Here is a 25,760-nt window from a genome sequence, read left to right on the forward strand (position 1 = left end):
TAAATCTATCATGCATTCACACGCTCACTCACTCAGGACAGTGTATATATGTTTAAAGGAAACCAACTAACTACAAAGGTACAAATAGTTTATTACATTCATAGTGAAAAAAAAAGGACAAAACAAATAATTATGAAGAAAATATTAAAAGCACAAGTTCTTGGTTATATATTAATAGAGTACATAGTGTTATATTTTAGTAAATTTTTATATATTCAATCATATTGACAAACGAAAAAGAAAGGAAAGCAAAATAATTACACGTATCATATCTTAGGCATGCTAAAGCAAAATGATGATTTGCGACATATGCAAAAGAAAAAAAACTTATTTCACTTAAAAAAAATTGGACAAAGAGGGAAGAAAAAAAAACTTTTTGGTGTATTAGAACTTATATGAGTCTCTACCTCACGTCGAGATATTAAAATATTAATAATTTCGAGCGTCCAAATCACAACTCACGCACTAGTCGTAGTGTCCAAAACGTTTCGCTCCATTTAACTTAATTTGTGGTCATTTATATATATCTCTATATGTATATATATATATCTATTGGTTTACAAAACCATTCGTCGTCTATATTTGGTTTGTAACTGGTAACAGTTTATATCTGCAATCGCACACTGCTACGTCTATACCCATCTAGGGATTTCGAGAAAATAACTTTCACTAGAGGAAGTTTCTCCTCTTAGACGGTCTATTTCCAAATTTATTAATCGAATAATTTCAAGTTATTTATCCAACACTGGGACACTTCACGAGACCTTTCATTAGGATCACTTTCGTATATGTTTATATATGGTTCGGATTTTAAAAAAAAATGATCTTCCACAGGTGTACGGAGTATGATGGTTCAAATTGAGGATAAAAAAAAAACTGGTCAAGTCACAGGATACACATGTAGGTGAAAAGGATTCAAGGTGCACTTTCCACAATGGTTTTAGGTTAATTGTCCAGGGATAATATTTGTTATGATGGGGGTTACGTTTAGACCTGCCGATATTTTTCCAATGCATGCCATTATATAATTACAGAGGTTATCCCTTACATTGATTCAGAAGAAAAGGAAAATTACTTAAGTGCACGGCGGTATTCTTAACAAAATCTACGTTCTTAAATTCGTCGGAAGACTTCTGGTAAACTATAGCAACCAATACACGTCTAGGGGGACAGACACGAGCGCTCTTACATATATTCATAATACATTTAATATCATACTTTTACTTTAACATCATATTCACATACTAATTACACATACATTTCGAAGTATTTATTTCTCTCTATATATATATATATTTATAATAAATGCGCACACATTTAAATTAATCATCCCCAACAATAAAATTTTACAAGGTTGCAACATTGTCCAAGAAAACAAATGACTTCCAACATTACATTTGGAAACAAATTAAATTTTATCTGATACCGCGCGTCTATAAGTTTTTAACTTTTATATAATCAATTCGTGTTTAAATCATGAAGAAAAAAAACTTTGTGAGGCAGGCACGCAACACAGAGCATTTCTAGATATAACTAGGTAAATCAAAATACAATTTCTGGGCCCAGGTTAACTACAAGGTAATTGAAAACCAAAACAGAAAGGAAAGTGACCAATGGATTAAAAAGAAACTTAAGAGGAACGACGGTGAAAGAACGTAATCGAAGTGTCGTCAAATACTAAGTCTTTGTTCATTTCAGCGATAGGTCAAAATGTGATGGAGGACCCAATCATTATCTACTCCATTCATGAATCGTGTCTTGCAACGTCTCAGCTGGTAATTTCAGATCAGAGTTGTACGTTAAATAAATTGTAAGCAACAAGTTCAAAATCTTGGGGGGGGAAGGTTGAAAAAATTAAAAAAAACACTTGAAGAAATGAAGACAGAGAGAGAGATAGAGAAGAAGGAAGACGAAGAATAGGGGCGCCAAAGACTTAAGTGAGAAATAACTAACGCTACAAAGTTAGAAGTCGAATTTCGCTCTCAACAAAATCCATAGCCAAAATATTCTTAACATGCCAAAAGGGTTGTCTACTCAAATACGTAGACTCAAGGGGCGTCCTGCTGCCAAGGATGCAAGTTCTGTGTCCATCAGATCCCAATCCCACAAGAGTTGGCTTGTAAGATTGAAATCCGATCCCCGTATCCGGCCCAGACCAGCAGGATAAAAGGAGGGGGGGAAAGGGACCAGGTAACTGCGTCCCCAATTTTGAAATCTCTAAAAAAAAAAAATATTCGACCCCTTAGAAAAACTAAGAAGGTTCGAGGACAGTAATGAAACTAGAATAGAAGTATTATCTAAGATATCCCTAACTAATGATTTGCCGAAATAAAAAAAAATTAAATAAACTGAATTTTGGATCGGTGATTTCTATGCCAAACCTCACCGATAGCTACCCCGCGCAGACACGCCACGGTCTGGGATGTCGTTAATTTCCCTCGTCTAATTAAACTAAGAAAAGAAATGAAAATACTTAAAGGGACTAGGGGTCGACATCCGGGTACGCGAAAATAAATTTCAATAACTAATTGTTTTGATTCTGTACCCAGTCAGAGCTGTCGCCTCCATGAACATTGTAAGCTAGCCTGAGTAGGTAACGTGAAGAAAAAAAAAATCTCACGGAGTGGTACATTCTATTTTTAAAACCGACCAGAAGATATGATTCACTACAGCCCTGTTGTCTAACTACTATTGTCTTTTCATAATTTATTATTCAATATGTCTAGTCAGCGATTATATGATGCTACCCATTCTATCAGATGGTATTACTATGGTTGATTACTATTATGACACATAAACTACAAAGTATTACCGTAGTCCGACTATATATCGCCCTCCGGTCCGCGTGATATTGTGGTGCAGGGGTCAGAACCTGAGATGTTTGTAGTTATACGTCTCTATTCAATATCTATATATCAACACGCGGCGAAGTATTCACTGGGCTACTATATATTTAACTATATGGGTGTCCTATATTCTATATTCATTTACTACAATATTCATATACTTATTAATATTCATATTCACATTAATATTCATTTGCCACGACGCTATATTCTACAAACACCCTGTTTCCTCTATCTACGCCCAGCCTATTTACACATTTCATCATAATACTTTAAAATCTATAATCACTACAAACATTTTCCCATTCCGATCACCGCACGACAACCTCACTCGAACCCAAGACTCTTTTACCACACACACAATACTATGTAATACTTGGTAGCTTTATTAAGAACGAAAGAAAAAAAAATCCTATGTATGTTCACTGAAAATAGAATTATCTGCGATAATGTTTAATGTTTATAAAATTCTGCATCAACAATGAAATTCTACAGCCACGAAGAAAAATGGACATTTAATATATTTTCAAAGCGAAGAACTAGCATCATATCGCCCGACTTCTGTTAAAAATTTACGTATTGTTTATTTATTTAAATATTTAGATTTCTAGACTATGCAGAATGTTGAAACTTTCAGAATATATTAATTTTAGGTCACTTGACCTAACTGTACATTCATATGGGCTGTGAATTATACCTTCTAGGTTTTATTTCGGAAAGAAAGGTCAATTTCATGAAAACTAAATCACTAAGCACCTCGACGGAAGAATGGCGGTTAGTACTGACTTTTGACACTAGGGCTAGCGACGATGTAATCAACCCTTGAACAACTGAAAGTGACCTTGTACACGGAATCATTATACTATATTACGTTCACTTAATGACGGAGTAATCAAAATTTATCGCATAGTAAATACTACACTGTCCAACACACTCTTTCATCACTTAATTATCACTATCACTGATACTACATTACAAATATACACATACTACTCGAACTACAAGACACATCATGCCACATTCATACTACACACTACATTAATACATGTTATACTAATAAATATACACAGAAATCATTCAGATTTCACCATGTTAAATCGGCTCTATGAAAGGTAACGAAAGGAAAGAAATGAACAGGGCCAACTGGCCCTTATATTTTCTAAATCATATTCTTTACTCGACCTATTTAATCGATGCCCTGAGGGGACATATCGGAGTATTAGCTAGCAATAGGACCCCTGCCCTGAAGGGGCAGGAACCCGGAACAAACTACATGTTCAACTCATCCCGCTGGAAGCCGGACTCCCAATTTGGGAGTCAGATAGGAGCCCCTACTGTAAATTTACACGTGCATTGTGATTACTGGACTGACTACCACAAAATTAAATACCGCCATGTTACTAATAAATAAATACAAAAAGAAATCACATCCACTACATACACGAACACAAACGGTAGTGAGGCAGGCCTTACGTAACTAGAAAAGGAATAATTTTAAGGATAAGAATATTTTAAGGGAGAAAACACCACTCCTCCGAAACTGTTTATAGATTCCTAAGAAAACTCGCAAACTGATGCACTTTACAAAGCCTGTCCATAACTAACAATATCTGCACAACATGGCGTCATCTATTTTTTATTTCTTCAGTCCGGTTTTTACTAGGAAAAACTAACAAATTATGGCTCCGTAGCTTCCTGCTTGGTAGTTATTCGACTATTATATTAGTTTTACCTTTTACTGCAGTTTTTCTCACTCCGTTGCGACCTTTTAAGCTCGACGATCGAAATCTGGCTGTTGTCAGCAAGATTTTCCGGCTTGGAATGGAATAATTGCGCCCTAATATCATAGCGTGGGTTTATCATCCAATCAAAACTAAGCATTTTGGCGGTGGGGCTTTGAAACGAATAAAATTTGGTAAAATCTGGATTAAACTAGATTTTAGAAGGACCTAGGTATCTAAAAGAGAGGTGAAGGGTGGTCCTGAAAATTCTGTCGAATTTTAGATTGGTTATTTGATCTGGAAAGTTTCGTCCAATAGTGGATCTATATTTTCGGATAGCACTGACACCGTAAGAATTGTAATAATCCATTTACATATACATATGCAAGACTTATAACTAATTTAAAATATAAATAAAGATATTGATTCCCAAAACTATCATTCCCAATGAATTTTTTACAGTTTTTCCATGTTAATTTGAAATAGAATAACAAATAAAATTACGAATTATATGAACAGCCAGAAATTTTTTGTTAAACATCAAGTACAGTCGGTGCAAAAAATTTCGGGCACCCTCCTATTAAAAACATAATTTCATTAGACTGTAATGGCACATTACACAATGATCATTGTGCTAGAAAGATGGAACAAACGCCACTCGCAAGCTTTTGCACAACAGAACACAAATAAAACCGAGCCTAATTGATGAACCATGCGTAGTTTTTGAGATCTAGCATGAAACATATAAAAGCATTTAAATTTTTCCGGGATACGACAATCGTCACGCGCGTGTTTCTTCGCATTTTTACCATGTCCTCACTTTTTTCTCCATGTAGCTAATATCAGTCATGATTTTTTTAAAAATAGTTTATTCACGTACATAATTTCTTTGTTTCCTAAGCAGCAATTTTTAGCACTTTGCCCTCCTGAGATGTTACGTCCCAAACATGGCATTAGACTCGTTATTGTTTGTGTTCAGTTGTGCAAAAGCTTGCGGGTGGCGTTTGTAACTTTTTCCTATCTCCATGATCATTGCTTCGTCTACAGAATGGACAATTTATCTTGACTATCCGCTATAACGGACAAACCAAAAGAGCGAGGAAAGCGAAACTTTGCACAAAACAACCATAAGAAGGGGGATATGTTTGTATGTATTAATCTGAAAGACTCAACAAACAGTGTAGCCAACTCAATATAAAGTTATACTTTTTCAAATCACACTATGTCAGATTATTACACATTTCAAATCAACGTGTCAAACGTAAACTTAAAATACCACTTTTATTATTTAGTGTTGCAAACTAAGAATATTATAGTATTACAAACATCCAAAGTTCGGAAATCTCTAACGCAAATACAGCACAACGGAGATGCGCAGGATAATGCATATTGAAAGTACTTCGCTTTAGATATCATGATCATGGTATGACTTATTTGGAATGAATAGGAACGAAGTTATTTGAATTTTTTCTTTTTGAAAGCATTTATTTTGTAAAAGATGCTGAGATATATATAATATATAGTTACTTGTATGCTTTGTAATGGATGCGTAAATTATTTTGCCGTTTACAACACTTCAATTTCTCAAACCGTTCCGGAGATATGATAAACGCTGCTTAAGTTTGCAACACTGCTTAAATTAGAGATACTTTGTGGACACATTAACTTTCGTAACTGGGATTGGATTTCAATTATACTTTGCTAATACATTAAGTGTCTTAATACCGCGGTCCAGTTCGACAATGGGTGTCGTGGGTGCAAGGGGAAGCTAACCCCCTTACCATATTGACGTGGCAATGATCATGGAGCTAGAAAGATGAAACAAACGCCTGAACTGAACACAAACAAAAGCGAGCCTAATATCTGAACCATGCGTAGTTTTTGAGACCTAGCATGAAACATATCAAAACAATTAAATACTTCCGGGCTACAACGTGTCCGCGCTCGCCTTCTTCGCATTTTTACCATGTCCTCACTGTTTTCTCCATGTCAGGATTTTTTTTTTTTTTTTTTTGGCAAGAGTTCAGAATTTCTTTGTGATCTAAACATCAATTTTTAGCACTTTGCCCTCCTGTGATATTACTCCCTAAACATGGCATCGAAATCACAAACTTCAACTTTCAGATTCCCTTAAATGTATGCTGCCAGCAGTATCATAGGTGTTAATACTTCTACAGACTCTTTACATGCAATAGAATTCAGCACAAAACTTATGAACCCCACTTTATGCCTTTCCAAATTACAGCCCCTTTGAAAGTGTAATTTTCTGGACTTTTTCTAGTGATTTCATGTACCGGTTTGCAACTCTACATATTTATTTAGAAGCAATAGTGTATGTTTTCCGTATACTGCATTCTATCCTCTAAACATTCGTTTTTGTTTGGTGTTCGTTTGATACGTATGTCCTGAGCAACTGTAGTTTTCGTAAACGCTTGCAAATGAAAAAAAAAAAAAAATGACACTCCACCGACAATAAAGATAGCCGCCATTCAGAAACACTTGAACATACGACAACGTGAATAGTGTTATTGACTTTCTCATACACAAGGTTCGTCACACATAAAGGTTTCTGATTGTCTGAGTTGGTCGACCAACCACCTCTGGACCACTTCTGATGGATCTACCGCAATGCGAGACCACATGTGGCAAAGACGACCAGAGATTTGACTGGGAGACACTGTGCCACCCACCATACTCGCTTTGCCAACTGCAATCAGACTATCCCTTATCTCATTCCTTCCATGGAAAATCCTTCGACAATGAGATGGACTTACGGCATACACTCACAATATTTTTTGCGTCTAAGAACCCACAGTTTTACTGCCACGGCATTGCGAAGTTGTAGGAGTGTTGGCAAAGGGAGCTTGGATTCTGATGGAGATTATTTCGGAATATAAAGCGTAGTACCTTGTGTTGTATGTCCATTTGTTTCTGATTGTAATAAACGACAATAATCTTTTTGGTTATCTTGTAGATGAGTATTGTGTATAGTAGTGTATTCTTCAGACGAAGGTATTATACAATGTGTGAAAGAGGAAAGATAAAAAAAAGTGTGAGAACAATAAAAATGCACCGCATACTTTCTTGTGCGATTAGGAAGAGAAAGTGTACCGGTAGAAAGAATTAAAAGTATGTCAGATCTATAAAATCAAATGCGAACGAAATAGTATCAAGAGCGAATTTGGTATTAGGGTAAATAAAATCAATCAATTTGAATTTGACAAAGAAGTATGTCTGACAAGACAATTAAAACGCCAGAAGAAATTCAACATTAATTGAAACAGAAATTGATTAGAAGAGCAAATGAAGTTAAATACAGAAAATAGATCTATAATCATTGAAAATAATTCAATTTGTGCCCTAGATTTTGAAAAATATAAACTTGGAAACGTTTTCGAAAGAATGTTCATAAATTCTTTCACAAATAGCACAATAGCATAGCAAAAATTTATTCAGGATTTAGATTTGGAAAAAAGTATCCAAATAGATATTGAAAGTAAAAGCCAAATAAAAATGAAATTATATTAAAATAATTTAAAGTGTAATTTTGTACATGCCGAATTACATATAGAGAAATTCTCAAAAGACTTTCAGAAAGCAATACATAGTGTTTACAAAAATACAGAAATTATAACACCAGTTGTAGGAATTAAACCATAGACCACAACTATATCGAGATGTAAACCGTACCCAGATATCTCTTACCATTTTTACTCTATGAAAATCAGTATTAAAACCAGATGTAGTAGTAAATTTTACACAATTTCGGCTTTCGTAGTACGTTGAGGGCTGTGGTGGTATGTTCTCTTGACACTCTGAATCGATTGTAGAAAACCACTTGTCGCTATATAATGCCATTTTAGTTCTATGGTGATAAATGTTGAAACTGGAGATTTTTAATTTGAACTACTTATTGGTTGAATAGAGGGCAAAAAGGACGGGAATTATTAATAATGTGAAATCCGAACAACCAGTGAGTCTCATGATTTCCAGTAGGTTACGAATACACATGAAGCCATGCGGTATAATCATGACATATAGTAGAAGCTTTTCTAAGTTTCACAAGTAGAAGCTTCTAACACACAAACACAGATGAACAGATATACATTACAAAAAGAAATGCATAGAATATGAAATTTCTAACTAAAATGTCTTTGGATTTTCGCACTGACAACATTGGAGTGATTGGAGAAATTTAAGATCACTTTCATGTTCTTTGTATTGTATCCAATATTCCAACTTTATCGTTCTTTAAGAAGTTAGTCCCATTTTTCTTGATATTTTTTATTTTTCTTTAAAATTTTGATTCAGTTACTCTACAACTGTAAAATATTTACTATCTTTACTTATTCAATTACACATCTCAATAGCTTCACTTTTGTTAAATCGTTTCTCTTTTACAAGCTGAATTCTAAAAGCTTTTATGTTAAATATGAATGTTTTATAATTTAGGAAAAGAATATTCTTATCTTCACTGAGGATTTAGAATGAGAAAAAAAAGTAAGCTGCTACTTCGGTCCTTTTTTTGAAAAAAATCAAGTTAATTTAAGAGAAAAGTGTCTTTTAAAATATACCGTACGTTGTTGTACATAATTTGGTAATATAGGAATGGAGAAAGGAAAGCGAAAGTCTTTTTAGGCTTTCTTAGTAATGGTATCATAGCTTTCATTACACTAATGAGATATATCTGTTTGACATTTCGCTGAAAAAAATCTCCTGCTTATTTCTTTTCTGTAACATAGCTGAACAAATAATTAAATTTTAATGAAGTCAACTGACAGGCACACACTTAAACCTCTTCAAATGTCAAAAAATTCATTTAAAAGTAAAGCCCTCTTATATTTATACTGTTTTCTACGTCCATTCAAAAGGGAATCTATCACTCCATTTTGTATGTTTTTCTTCTCTCTTTTTATTTTCAGTTATTTAATTGGATTTGTAAGAACGTAAGTAGAGAATGTTGGAGAATTGGAAACTTTAATTTATGAAACTCTCGGTTATTACCACATCGATAATGCATATTTTGAAATATTTGTACACGTGAATAATTACTGTACTAGCATATTCCAAAATTCTGAAATTGCTCGTAGCAACAGGTGCATAACTAATTGTCTAGATATTTTGCAGGAAAATGCCACTACGATAACATGAAAGGGTTGGTTTTCCATCAATATTTCATTAGAACATTTTCTTCTTCTCCTTCTTCTAAACGTTTTTCCCAGTTTGGTGGGGTCGGCTTTTAGTATCGCTGTCCTTCATATGTTTCTATGTTGTGTCATATTCGCTGTGACACAACACTGTACCACATCCTTCTTAACACAATCTCCCCACTTTTTCTTTGGCCGCTCTTGGGCTCGTTTCCCACTCACTTTTATAATATCTACACGGTGAGCTACGTATTTCAAAGGTCGTCCCCTTACACGCCAAAACCATCTCGGTCTACTTTGTTGCAGTTTTTCTAATACTGGTTTCACCTTTACTGTTTCTCGGATCAATTTGTTCTTTATTTTGTCCTTTCGCATCACTCCACACATCCACCACAGCATCTTCATCTCGGTAACATGCAACTTCTCTTCCTCTCTCTTCTTTTTTGTCTAACATTCTGCTCCGTATAATAAGGCAGGTCTCACTACTCTTTTGTAAACATTTCCTTTAAGGCGTATTTGGTACCTACGGTTACACAACACTCCTGCCACTTCTCTTCATTTCGTCCAACCGCTGTTATTTCTCCTGTTTAATAATAATCCGATAAAATATGGATCGGAAAACAGTCCTATCAAGATTAATCTTGAAGAAATCTAGGGAAAATTATGTTTAAAATAACGTAGCTAAAAATTATGGCACCTAGAAATACCTGCAAGCTCAAAAATTATGGAAGCAGAAAAGTGTTAAAAATAGTATCAGAATTATGAGGTACAATCTAACCAACAATATTAAGAAAATTCTAAATATCGGAAGAAAATTTTAAGTTGAAATTCTTAATAATAAACGTTTCTCGTCCAGACAATATTACCATTACTTGTGAACATTACAGATCTGCTAGCTTTATGCTTTAAATATAATACCCTATTTATTCGTAATTAAGCACCCCTCGAATATAAACGACCCCCTTAAAATTTGGGCTAGTTTTCAGAATCTGTTAATTGTGCTGATACAAGCACCTCCCATAAGATCATTACAAAAAATACGCAATTACCAACCTAACGGTTCATGATTGTCTACTAAACCATTGGCATGATACAAGTATATATCCGATAACCTGTATTCACTATCAGGAATACTATGTAGTGTTGTGAGCTGAAAAATTAAAGGATCGATAGATCTTTCAGAAATAGAAATAGAAAGTAGAAACTGGATCCAGTTGGCTGAGGACCAAAGTCAGTAGAGAGCTGATTTGAACGTGGCATTAAACCTCCAGGTTCCATAGGCCACAGATTACAGAACACTATTCTGTAAATAACTACTTTCTATTACATCGATTCTTTCTAGATGGTAATGGTTCTAAGCTAATATCCGACGATGTCACATAGTGAAACTTTGGATTATCCTTTGCGGCTGGAGGAGACCAGAGAGGTATACCATTATATAATATTTTCCCTTTAATTTGGTCCGAAGAATAGAGCTCTGTTGTTCGAGGGCGCCATTTTAGAACACCCGACAAACTAGCAATATACAGTTTACGGTAAACAGCAATAGGAAATGGGGCTCGCCAAAGGGAGGTATTGTGTAATGGAAAACATATTAACAAATAATTCATTAGGAACAAAGTGAATTATATGTAATTTAATGATAGACAGAAACATGGACCACATGAAAGGACACATGCGGAGAAATGTAACGCCATTTGTCTCATTCCTCTACTGCACATAATAACGGAAATATGACCATGGGAATAATTGTAAACTGACCCACATGATTGCCAAACTTCAGTACATATGCCATCTGAGGTGTCTGACAGAGTAGTCCTTGACGTGGAGCAAGTTGCGATTGCCAAGTCACGAGATCGTATTAGTTTATAGCAGGCAGTCGTGTTGGTAACAGTGAATACAATGGTGTTTCAAACGCAGGAAATGAAATGAAATTTTTAAGTTTCACGTCCCACGATTATGCCGGCTAAGCTAAAGGAGACAGTGATGGTGAGAAATGGAGGAAATAATGGAATGAAGAACGTGGGAGGAAACGGGAAAACCCCGTAGAAACCCACGTACACGGTGTTTGTCCACCGCAAAGTTCACTTGGCGCGAGCTGGGATCGAACCACCAAGGGTGGTACCACTGAGCCACCGCAGCCCAAACCCAGAAAAGGCCAACATGGTCCTCATCTATGGAGAATGGAGGAAGAGTGCCTGAGAAGCCTGCCAGTGTACGCAGAAACATATCTGGACAGACTGCAACTATCGGTACGTCTTTTTAGAAAGTCTTTGTTAAAGTAAGGGACATCGGAAGTGAACATCGCAACAACGTGTGACGAACAAACCAATTACACGTGAGATGGGTGCAACAAATGTTCTAGTTGCTGTTCCTGTGAGTCCACCACACATTAGCTCCCGTGATGTTGCCAGGGATGGTGAAATGAGTTAACGAAGTGCATTACGCATTCTGCATACACGTATTATCTGTCAGGAAAGTAAATGTACACCTATTTTTCGAGTCTGGCATTCCTGCGCTCCATCCGTGGAGAGTATGAGAATTAAATCAATCAAATGTTTACTGAGGGACAAAAAGAAAAGTTTAATCTCAATAAGACATTGCAGAGGGCACAAGCTGTGAATACGAATAGTGCATAGTGTAAATAAAGGACGACACCGAAAGAGAAAGCCAGAAAAGCTGTTAAACTTGAAAAAAAGAGTAAAATTTGTCGAAGTGGGAACATAAAACACAAATACAACAAAGACACCGACAACTAAGCGTTCACCATGCCATGACCTTGGTGTAGTGGTTAAGGTGCTGGCTTACAAATGCAAAGGTCGCCACTTCGAATCTTTGGCGAGGACATTTTTAAATTTTTTTTGTTAATAATACATGCAGTTCTTGAGAGATGCTAAAAGAGGTCGTATTTAGTTTTTCGTAGCAATTATTATTGGTAATGTTTAGTACTGATAATACTTTTTGTCTTTGCGTATTGCTTTTATTCTTTTCTTCATTTCAAAAGAGAAGAATATCCGAACAAATGCCACCAAAATTCCTCATATTTTGAATGTAAACACCATTTGCAATTAGTAAAGAATAAAAATTGAACGTTCCGATGTAGCTGCAAAAAGTAAAAAGAAAAACATGGAAGTGGACCATACTCATGGTTATTAAAAATAAAATTTCTACATGCCTTACACCTCCCGACCACGTTTCTACGTTAGCAAGTAAGAGGTTTCTGTTTAGGTTAGGCTGGTCAATAGTTTTGCAAAGGGGCCCGGTTTAGCTCTGACGCACCACGGGTGCGAAAAGGGAGCAAAACACTTTTTCTCTCTCCCTCTGTGCGTCTATCTATCTATCTATCTATCTATCTATCTATCTATCTGTAACGCTACTTGTGAATCCCATAACCACCCTATTTTTCAGCGGATTGAGACGAAACTTGGCACAAACATTAATTGTTCAAATATCTTGATGAGTTCGTTAACCAGAATAATCAGACGAAAATGTTCAAAATGGTGGCCCTTCAAACTCTTAAAAACTTGTGTGCAGGGACTTATTGAAATATTGGACCCGATTAATCGCCTAAAGAAGGTTCACACCCTTTTGCTACGGTCAGGATTTTTTTTTTTTTGCAGGAGGGGGTTATTTTCGTATCGGAACAAGATGATTGTTAGTGATGATAAGAAATTACACATTGAAAGTGAAGTAACTTGTGAAACGTGTTATTTGAAAGAATAATATAATAAATGTGCTTTCCTCTAACACAGAGAACTGTAAATCATGTATTTCGAGTTCTGGGGCGTGAATGTTATTTGATTTGCATTTTAGTAACACATTGCATTGCAAATAAAGGTAGGCAATATTAGTGGTAAGTAAAATAATAATAATAATAATAATAATAATAATAATAATAATAATAATAATAATAATAATAATAATAATAATAATAATAATAGTTGTTTGTGGCAAGGCAATATCTTCCTCAATTCTTCTTCAAACGTAATGATTGTAACGCCATATCTCCCTTACAAACAAAATATTAGCAATTTATATCGAGAGAACGGGAAATTGTAGACTGATGGGAGCAACGTTGGATAGTAAGCACTCATAGTACTCAGAAAAATAAGCGATTTCAATGCAAAATGAACGAAGAGTCATTGTCATGGATAGTCATGTAGCCACGGCAGAGCCGTCTTTACGTAAAATGTCAATAACTTATATCGAGAGAACAGGAGGTGATAGTGAGATGGCATTAACGTTGGACACCGTGGACCCATAAGGCGCATCGAAAAAATTAGGCGGGGGGGCAGCCAGCCTTACTTATTTCCACATAATAATATAAAATTATATTGTCGAAATACACACACGAGTTAGCTAGCAATATTTCATATTATTATTATTATTATTATTATTATTATTATTATTATTATTATTATTATTATTATTATTATTATTAATATTATTATTATTATTATTATTATTATTATTATTATTATTATTATTATTATTATTATTATTATTATTATAATTTTGACAGTGTCTTTTCTTTACGTGTGCATGTTTGACATGAAGCCAAAGAGAAGATCCATCATTCGTAGAAAGAATAAGAATAGTCAGTTACTTTAACTGTGAACGATGCCGAAAAATACAAAAAGAGTGTCTACCTGTAGCGAAAATAAACAATACTTTCTCTCAAATGAATAAAAAAAATAAGCAGAGATAGATTCGAACTTGCATGGACGGCGCGAAAAGCCAGTTCATTGTCCACCTTTTATTTTAACTGACTCACCGAACGTGTTTTAGTAACTTACTTATTGCTAATTTTACTTGCTTCACTCGTTGAACTTGCTTTTTCTAATAACTTATAACAACAGGGACACGAACACAGAAACATCGACGAGAGTTAAAAATCATAGATGCTCTCCCGCCTGGAATCGAACCCGGGACACCATACACCAAAGACACACGTGCTAGCCACTAGACCAGCGGGGAGGACACGGCTCACCCTCTGTGTCGTTTGGGATTTCGACCACTGTATTGCCAGCTATCACTTCTGTGGGTTGTATACTATGATCACATGTTTCTTCTTTTCTGGAAGAGTTAAACCTACATTCTATGTAATACATGAGGTATTTAGACCTACATGCTCTTCATATAATGTAATAAAAGGGTCATGCTGATTATAAGAAAAAGAACATTCCTTGGACAAAACGGAAACTATTGGCATCATAAATATTTACCTACGAGGCATGCGCAGTAGCATATTTCAGAATAGTTACTGTTTAGTTCAGTAAACGAAGAAAGGGGTATAAAAAAGCAAGTATTTCGCGTCAACGAGATCGACCAGAGTTGACAGAGGCGAAAGCAGATGTGTAGTAATACAACAACTTGGTTAAATTGATAATTGGTTCTTTATTCTGTAGTAGATCGTATCACAACTTTACGGAGGAGCAAAGAAAGACTTACTAACGCTGTCATGTAGTAAGCTTTAGTAACACGATCATATAGACACAAATGGATGTAACTGTGAGTACTACAACTTGGATTTAACGAAAGCCGTTTAGATATTCAGTGGTTTGCAGGGTTGTATAAGACACAAAAAGATAAGACACAATACAATTCTTCATACCTCAGCTTCCAGTAACTAGATACATGCAATTTCTGGTTAGATACTGAAACTGCTGTTGGATTTTAATACATGACGTATTGCAGGATACAAAATGCTTTGCATTACTTGTTTGTTTGTAGACAGCTACTAGCTTAGTGTTCTGAAAGGTTCTGTATAAACTAGAGATAGCCAATTCCGGAATTATTACTTTTCGGACTCCCGAAAGTAAAACCGGACACATTCCGGAATTCGGAAAATTCCGATTTTGGAATAATTCCGGAATTCGGAAAAATCCGGAATTTAGAAATTACTGAATTCCATAATTTTCCGAAATCCGTAACGTGAAAAATCCGCTTCCAAAAAATGAATTTATTTTGGTTAATATGCATCGTGGCGGAAATAAGTCTTTGACCAGGTAATTGCGACTGCTTTGAAAGAAATGGGGTGTATGAGAGTTCAATCTGAAATATTTGTAGTTTCGTGTGGAGAAAAAACAAACTTGTGAACCAGCGGTTTAAGAACAACTCAAGTTATTAATGTAAACTTTTCCGACTTCATAAAAGAAATATGAAAGACATTTTTCGAAGAAATATAACATACAAGTTTGCAAGCGGAGACAAAGAAACCTAACGTAACCAGACTAAAACCGAATCTTTTACCGCTTAGCGATCGCGGTTCAGTGGTCAAGGTGCTTGTGCGAATGTATATTGTATTTTTTTTTCTTTAGGATTTTTGATGGCGATTGATCGGCGATAACATACGTTTTATTATATTCAGATATTTGAATACTCGGATGTTTCAATACTTGAACTATCAAATCTTCAGGAATAATAATAGTAATAATTATAAACTAATAATAATTATTATTATCTCGTAGAAGATTAAAAGCTAGGAGCTAATTATCGCTCAGGTCATACCATTACAAGCAGAAACGTGACATTTGGAAAGAATATTTCGGTTTGGATTAATGTTGCTCACGAGAAGAGGAGTTTCTCATCTCGTTTCTAAAACAAATAAAATAACATGAGAATTAACATTTTATATTCGAGACGGGTCAAGGCTAACTCAAAATTTTCGTCTTTCTTTGGAGATGAGAATCGAGACGAGACGAAAAGTATCGTAAACATTTCCCCTCTTGTCTCGATTCTCGAAATAGTGTATGTCCATTCTTTAAGTAACAATTGCTCTGTAGACTGAATCTCATAGGCTATTTCGTTACATTATATTTCAGAGCTCATTGAATTATGCTCTGTGTAGGTATTTTGTAGCAATGCTTTTATATTTACCTCTGCATATCCTAAAAATTAGTTTATTATATGCCTTACTGTTGCGTGGTATTCAGTTATATTTATTACAGTTATTTCAGGCAAGTTTAAAATTTTTATTATTATTATTATTATTATTATTATTATTATTATTATTATTATTATTATTATTATTATTATTATATCAACACCGTGTATAATCTTTAAAAGATATGCGGTTTGTATCTGAATATTAAAAGCTAATTGACTGTCGATCTCGGTCGTCGAGAAGTCTTCAGGAGGGAAGGACATTGGTCACGTTCTGGGTTTGAGTTCCGAAGGGGCAAGTATTTGGGCTCGAGCCAAAAATTGTTAAAAGTTATAGGCTTCAGCCAAACATATTCAAAACATCTGGGACCGGGTTTAGGCTTCTCAATGGCTCGAGCGGCTCGGCTTACAGCTCATTAACTATCGAACCGAACCGAGAAGTGAGCCGAGCCAACAGGTCACCCAACCGAGCCGATTTGAGCCATCGGCTTAGTTGAGCTGAATCGAAACGTGCCGATGGACTAGTTTCAACTTAGCTGGCTTGAACCGGTTCACATGAGCCGAGTAGGGGATCCATCCCAACCGAGAAAGCTCGAGCCATCGGCTCAATTGAGCTGAGTCGATGGCTCGTTCCAACTAAGCCGCCTCAGGCATCGGCTCATCCCAAACGATCCGACTCGAGCTGTTCGCTCAGTTGATACGAGCCGAGCCGGTTGATATCACTACCCGAGTTGGTCTTCTGCTTGGGCTCAAGAATTCGACCGTGCAGGTCTCAGCCTTGATTTTAAGAACTACAGTATATACTTATATTGGTGATTACGACATTTGAAGTTGTCTCGTAATAATAATAAAAAAACTCTTGTCTTCTCGTTATCTAGACGAGACGAGATACACTGAAATTGCCCCACGAGATGCACTAAAATTACGAGACGAGATACACTGAAATTGAACCACGAGATGCACTAAAATTACGAGACGAGACGCACCCCTGTCGTGAGCTACACTAAAAGTATTCCACATTACTGCTTACATTTCTCATGGCTTTCGCTTTCCAGTCTAATCAGGCCATTATTTCAAAACGAGCTAAAACGAGCTGAACGAGCGAGCGAGCCATTATCAAACTCGACTCAACTCGAAACTCGACCTCGAAAACAGCTTGACCTTGATCGCTACGCGGTAAACGATTCGTCTTTAGTCTGGTTACGTTAGGTTTCTTTGTCTCCGCTTGCAAACTTGTGTGTTATATTTCTTCGATTCGAAATGTCTTTCGTATTTCTTTTATGATGTCGGCAAAGCTTTTATTAATAACTTGAGTTTAACTCTAAACGGCTTTCGTTAAATCCAAGTTGTAGTACTCACAGTTACATCCATTTGTGTCTATATGATCGTGTTACTAAAGCTTACTATATGACAGCGTCAGCAAGTCTTTCTTTGCTCTCCCGTAAAGTTGTGATACGATCTACTACAGAATAAGGAACCAAATATCAATTTAACCAAGTTGTTGCATTACTACAAATCTGCTTTCGCCTCTCAACTCTGGTCGGTCTCGTTGACGCGAAATATTTGCTTTTTTATACCCCTTTCTTCGTTTACTGAACTAAACAGTAACTATTCCGAAATATACTACTGCGCATGCCTCGTAGGTAAATATTTCTGATGCCAATAGTTTCCGTTTTGTCCAAGGAATGTTCTTTCTCTTATTCCCAGCATGACCCTTTTATTACATTATATGAAGAGCATGTAGGTCTAAATACCTCATGTATTACATAGAATGTAGGTTTAACTCTTCCAGCAAAGAAGAAACATGTGATCGTAGTATACAACCCACAGAAGTGATAGATGGCAATACAGTGGTCGTAATCCCAAACGACACAGGGAGTGAGCAGTGCCCTCCCTGCTGGTGTAATGGCTAGCACGTGCACCTTTGGTGTATGGTGTCCCGGGTTCGATTCCCGGCGGGAGAATATCTATGATTTTTAACTCTCGTCGATGTTTCTGTGTTCGTGTCCCCGTCGTTATAAGTTATTAGAAAAAGCAAGGTAAACGAGTGAAGGAAGTAAAATTAGCAATAAGTAAGTTACTAAAACACATTCGGTGAGTCAGTTAAAGAAAAAGTGGGCAATGAACTGGCTGTTCGCGCCGACCATGTGAGTTCCAATCTATCTTGGCTTGATTTTTTATCCATTTGAGAGAAAGTATTGTTTATTTTCGCTACAGGCAGTCACTCTTCGTATTTTTCGGCATCGTTCACAGTTAAAGTAACTGACTATTCTTATTCTTTCTACGAATGATGGATCTTCTCTTTGGCTTCATGTCAAACATGCACACGTAATGAAAAGACACTGTCAAAATTATAATAATAATAATAATAATAATAATAATAATAATAATAATAATAATAATAATAATAATAATAATAATAATAATATGAAATATTGCTAGCTAACTCGTGTGTGTATTTCGACAATATAATTTTATATTATTATGTGGAAATAAGTAAGGCTGGCTGGCGCCCCCCCCTAATTTTTTCGATGCGCCTTATGGGTCCACGGTGTCCAACGTTAATGCCATCTCACTATCACCTCCTGTTCTCTCGATATAAGTTATTGACATTTTGCGTAAAGACGGCTCTGCCGTGGCTACATGACTATCCATGACAATGACTCTTCGTTCATTTTGCATTGAAATCGCTTATTTTTCTGAGTACTATGAGTGCTTACTATCCAACGTTGCTCCCATCAGTCTACAATTTCCCGTTCTCTCGATATAAATTGCTAATATTTTGTTTGTAAGGGAGATATGGCGTTACAATCATTACGTTTGAGGACGAATTGAGGAAGATATTGCCTTGCCACAAACAACAACTATTATTATTATTATTATTATTATTATTATTATTATTATTATTACTATTATTATTATTATTATTATTATTATTATTATTATTATTATTATTATTATTATTATTATTATTATTATTATTGCTGTTGTTTTACTTACCACTAATATTGCCTACCTTTATTTGCAATGCAATGTGTTACTAAAATGCAAATCAAATAACACTCCTCGCCATTCACGCCCCAGAACTCGAAATACATAATTTACAGTTCTCTGTGTTAGAGGAAATCACATTTATTATGTTATTCTTTCAAATAACACGTTTCACAAGTTACTTCACTTTCAATGTGTAATTTCATATCATCACTAACAATCATCTTGTTCCGATACGAAAATAACCCCCTCCTGCAAAAAAAAAAAAAAAAAAAAAATCCTGACCGTAGCAAAAGGGCGTGAACCTTCTTTATGCGATTAATCGGGTCCAATATTTCAATAAGTCTCTGCACACAAATATTTCAGTAAAAGCGGAAAAGTTATTCAAATTTTCTGAATACCTATTTATGGGCGAAATTTGGTTCCCTTGGAAGTTTTTAAGATTTTGAAAGGCCGCCATTTTGAACATTTTCGTCTGATTATTCTGGTTAACGAACTCATCAAGATATTTGAACAATTAATGTTTGTGCCAAGTTTCGTCTCAATCCGCTGAAAATTAGTGTGGTTATAGGATTCACAAGTAGCGTTACAGATAGATAGATAAATAGACACACAGAGGGAGAGAGAAAAAGTGTTTTGCTCCCTTTTCGCACCCGTGGTGCGTCAGAGCTAAACCGGGCCCCTTTGCAAAACTATTGACCAGCCTAACCTAAACAGAAACCTCTTACTTGCTAACGTAGAAACGTGGTCGGGAGGTGTAAGGCATGTAGAAATTTTATTTTTAATAACCATGAGTATGGTCCACTTCCATGTTTTTCTTTTTACTTTTTGCAGCTACATCGGAACGTTCAATTTTTATTCTTTACTAATTGCAAATGGTGTTTATATTCAAAATATGAGGAATTTTGGTGGCATTTGTTCGGATATTCTTCTCTTTTGAAATGAAGAAAAGAATAAAAGCAATACGCAAAGACAAAAAGTATTATCAGTACTAAACATTACCAATAATAATTGCTACGAAAAACTAAATACGACCTCTTTTAGCATCTCTCATGAACTGCATGTATTAGTAACAAACAATTTTTAAAAATGTCCTCGCCGAAGATTCGAACTGGCGACCTTTGCACTTGTAAGCCAGCACCTTAACCACTACACCAAGATCATGACATGTTGCACATTTAGTTGTCGGCATCTTTGTAATGTTTGTGTTTTATGTTCCCACTTCGACAATTTTTACTCTCTTTTTCAAGTTTAACAGCTGTTTCTGGCTTTCTCTTTCGGTGTCGTCCTTTATTTACACTATGCACTATTCGTATTCACAGTTTGTGCCTTGTGCAATGTCTTATTGAGATTAAACTTTTCTTTTTGTCCCTCAGTAAACATTTGATTGATTTAATTCTCATACTCTCCACGGATGGAGCCCAGGAATGCCAGACTCGAAAAATAGGTGTACATTTACTTTCCTGACAGATAATACGTTTCACCCTTATCATATCTACATTCATCTACATGGAAATGATTTATTGAATGATGTTCGATTTTTCACATGCGTGTTACGACACGACACTCGTATGTGTTGAGTATGCTATTTACCGATGAGGCAACCATTAATGTGTTTCCCAATCGGTGGATAGGACGGAGAGAACCTGTCAAATGGTCGGCTTGTTCTCCAGGTTTGAGGCAGTTAGACTTATTTGTCTTGGGAAAACATGACATTGTCTGCCGGGATGTGCTCACAACATGACATATTATGTAACAATGCATTACTGTAGAGTGTATGGCCATTTCACATATGATGCTACATTCTGTGGTACGATTTTTGCCTGTACGCCTCAATGCTTCTATTGCTGTGAACGGTCACCATTTACAACATATACCTTAACAGACTAGATTTACGGTGATTGCATATATCAGTCTCTATGATTCTTCAACATACTCTCATGCTCATTGTCATTACGTTGTGTACACTGTCAAATATATCGTGCTGAGATGTTTCATATTTTCTTCTTCGCTCTCGAATGTCCTACATTCGTGTTTCTTTGTCTCTTTTCATAATTTCTGACAGCTCATAAGTATCGCAGTACTTGTGGTTAAATGGTTCTTTTTCTTAATGTTTACAAACCATTCCGATTGCCATATCCCATTGTCGTTGTCTACCATTACTGTGTGCGGTAGAAGCATGACATAAACGGCATTGTATTTCTTTGCGTGTGCCCTTTAATATTGTTGACAATTTAGTCTATCATTCCATTACAAAATATTCACTTCGTTCCTGATGTCTCGTCACTTCGTTCCTCTCATTTGCCAATATGTTTTCTACCACACCATATCTGCGATTTATGAGCCCCATTTGATATTGCTGTTTACTGTAAACTGTATGCTGCTAGCGTTTTTCTCGTTTCTTCGCTATTTCAGGTGGTACTTTTAGATGCCCTAAGCTGTATATACAGAGTGATCCTGAAGGATGTGCGCAACCTCCAGGAGGTGATTTGTGACATCAAAAGAAAACAAAAAGTCCTGTTGCATATTGTCGAATTCCGCGTCGTGTAAGAGTGACAGGGGTGCCAACTTGGAATCGAAAATCAAATCGTGTCAATAGGAACGGAACAGAAAGATGTGCACATATTTCGTGAGGGGATTCGTAACATCAAAAGAAGACAGAAAGTCCTCTTACATGTTGTCTAATATCAATTCGTGTACGTTGTGTACATCTTTCTGTTCCACTTCAATTATTAGGATTCGAGTTTCGATTCCAAGTTGGCACTCCTGTGACTCATACACTACTCGGAATTCAAGAACTTACAAGATGACCTTTTGTCTTCTTTCGATTCACGAATATCTCACGAAGTACTGTAGATCTTTCTGTTCCGTTGGAATTGTCACGATTCGATTTTCTATTTAGGTTTGCACTCCTGTCACTCTTACACGAGAGGAATTTGACAATATGCAAGATAACATTTCGTCTTCTTTGGATGTCACGAATCAGCTCCCAGAGTTTGTGCACTCCTTTCAGGTTCACCCTGTATATATTGGTTGAACCGTGTTTAAAAATACCTACCTGCTAGTCTAGTGGCTAACGTGTGCACCATTGGGATTCTGGGTTCGATTTTCAATGAGAGAAGACTAGAAATCGATTCATTGTAGTTCCGATTCCACCTTAAACTGTACGTCTACACCTTATACGCATTGTATAGCCTTAGTGCTGAACGGGACGCTAAACTCCAAATCAACCAATGAATTTGAAAACAGAAACATCTTTGGGGTTACATATTTAGTGTGTACTAGCAGCGTTCACCCCGCTTCGCTGCGGTCACCCCGGAACGCAATAAACTTTGTTACTTAGATAATTTTTACTTTTTCGCTTTCAAGTGATATGATAAAAACCATAGAAGATTGCAGTAAATCTTAACATTATATCGCCTGTCATTTATGTTAACCCGCCCCGCTTCGCTGCGGTCATCCCGGTGCTGGCATATTGTAAAAGTGTCTGTAAAAATAAGCAAATCAATTAAAAAATTTTAAACAGAAGACTCAAGCTATTTTCCGCTGTATATCGCCTGTCATTTATGTTAACCCGCCGAGTGACACGGTCATGCGGGTTGCATATAAATACGTTTATTTTTACCTATGATGAACTAACAAAGGATTTGTGGACACCTGAATGGTCAATTATCTCAAGACACTGGTAATTAAAAATTAAAGTGATATGATAAAAACCATCTAGGGTCCAAATCCTAATAACCCCCCAAAAATGAAAGAAATTGGTTCAGCCGTATTAGCGTGATGAGCGGACAAAGGATTTTGTACGTTCTTTTTTATATATATAGATTGAGTTAAAACACTTACCTCCAAGACTGAGTTCAGCACTTCCTTGAGCACTTTCTTCGTTGTTACGTGCGAAACATTGGTACATTCCGCGGTCTTCGCGCCTAACTCCTGTTACCAATAACACTTCCGCTCCCATGAACCGAAGTCTGCCTCCAGCCATCAGTGGTTTCCCATCCTTTAGCCAAGAGATATGTAGCACAGGAGTTCCACTCACAGAGCAATTAAAGGCTGCATTCAATCCAGCGTCTACCACTTGCTGCTGAGGTTGGATATGCACAGTGAGTGTTGTAGAAACTGACAGAGATAACTCCCTGCGGTCTTCCCCGAGGGCATTGTAGGCAACACATACATATCGTCCACCATCCTCTGGTTGTACTCGCGGAAAGTGGAGAACGCTTTGCAGTGGTCGTACTAACACAGATCCAACAACCTCTGCTAATGTACCTTCTGTTTCTTTCATCCACCTACAGAAAACACAGATAATGAATTTATAATAATTAATTTACTATCAGTAATATTATTTTCCCAAAATTAAATCTCAAAATTTTAAATCTGAATTTAACATAAAACAGGAAAATGCTATGAAAGAAGCGATTAGTAAATAATTTTGAAAGTTTTTTTCTTTAGCGTAGAAGGAGCTTCGAGGAAAATATCGAGAGATCTAAGTCATGGTGTCAGACTTCTCTTCCTAATTCTTATTATTTCTGTCAATATAAACATAATGCTAATTATGTGTTATTTAAGAATTTCTTCCAGTCCTCATTAGAATAGCAAACTTCCTTCGAGTAGCTGTATTTTAATAAAGTTATTGGGTTAAACGACAATATGTTCTATTGCTGGGTTTGAAATTGACTTTATGTTAAACATTTAGCATTCATTTTTGAAAACGAACTCTTCAATTCTCCTGTTTCACACTATAATTTGATATTATTTATAGACCCTAATCTATCTCTCTAAGGCAGATTATAAATAATATCAAATTATAGTCAAATTATAAATAATATAATCATGTTTAGGTGTTAGATATATAGCCTTCATATAGCTTCATTCATATAGCCTTAACCTCGACATGTAAAATAAGTCGAAATAAATAAATAAATAAATAAATAAATTAAATAAATAACTATGAAGCATATTCGCTATTTTGTTCTCTTCCTTCACGATATTTCTTCCTAAGAAGATACATATTAACGTCTAAAGAAGATAACGTTACGTTATGGACACTGTTACGAAATATTTTAAATTTTAATAAAGAAGTGCGTACTCTGGACAGAAAAATATTAATTATTTAAATAATTATTTCACAGTCAACATGGAGGAAGTTATATATATATATATATATATATATATATATATATATATATATATATATATATATATATATATATATATATATATATATATATATATATATATATATATATATAGGTATATTGACATTTAACACTAAGCCCGCATTTGTCTGGTCTATGGCCTTGCAACTCATATGTATCGTTATTCGCACGGCTAGAATATGTATATGGCATTATTCTTTGCGAAATCCCTTTCCCCATTAAAATACACATTTCAATCAAACTGAAATTATAAAAACCTATGTCGTCTCAAGTGCTAACAGTGTTCAAAAATTCATTTAAAATGGTTCATCCGTTTTCCCCTGATAGTGAGACTGGCAACCTCCAAGTCATTCTTACGTATTGAATAAACAAATTAGAAATTACCCCTTCTCTTGTTACAAGCTGAATTTCTGGAATCGTTGTACTATATGTTCTCTTCTTTTGCAGAAGGAGTTTAAAAGCGAAATTTCATATCCTTAATATGAGTCCAATCTTAAGGGATTTCAAGATAAGACCTTCTTTTTACAGTAATCGCAACCCCCACCTTTTTCCATTCCAGCAATTTTTCTTTTCTTCTAAGGGAAACATAAAGAAGCTGAAGCACGTGTTTAATTATTTTAAATAAAAAGCCTAAATATAATTTTCATGTATCTAATTTTAAGGGATTTCGAGGTATGGCTATCTTACTATAATTGTAACACCCCATTTTTTTTATTTCTGGGGAAAATAATTTTAAAAAGCTGAAACACGTTGTTAATTATTTTACATGAAAAATATAAATAAAAAGTTCATGTTGCTAACCTTAAAAGATTTACGAGAATGTTAGTCCTATTATAACAGTTGTAACTCAATCCCTTTTTTCCCAGCCTTTTCCTCCCTTCTAGGGGAAATATTAAAAACACAATGACACACGTGTCTAAGTATTTTAAATTTGAAGTCCATATATTAAATTTCATGTTTCTACACTTCAGACTTATAGACATTTTACTATAATACCTGCTTCACTTT

The 25,760-nt window shown here is 35.5% G+C and overlaps 1 protein-coding gene across 1 annotated transcript in view; it reads right to left on the bottom strand.

Annotated features, from left to right (window-relative positions):
* Positions 1 to 25,760, bottom strand: part of LOC145672658 (cell adhesion molecule Dscam1-like) — a 439,482-nt gene that overhangs the window by 99,148 nt on the left and 314,574 nt on the right. The window contains exon 6 of the mRNA XM_081741822.1: positions 23,437 to 23,882. Within this exon, the coding sequence (XP_081597948.1) occupies positions 23,437 to 23,882 (446 nt within the window). The remainder of the gene's footprint in view (positions 1 to 23,436; positions 23,883 to 25,760) is intronic.

Source organism: Thermobia domestica, chromosome 16 (genome assembly GCF_964235325.1).
Source record: "Thermobia domestica chromosome 16, izTheDome1.hap1.1, whole genome shotgun sequence".
Taxonomy (NCBI): domain Eukaryota; kingdom Metazoa; phylum Arthropoda; class Insecta; order Zygentoma; family Lepismatidae; genus Thermobia; species Thermobia domestica.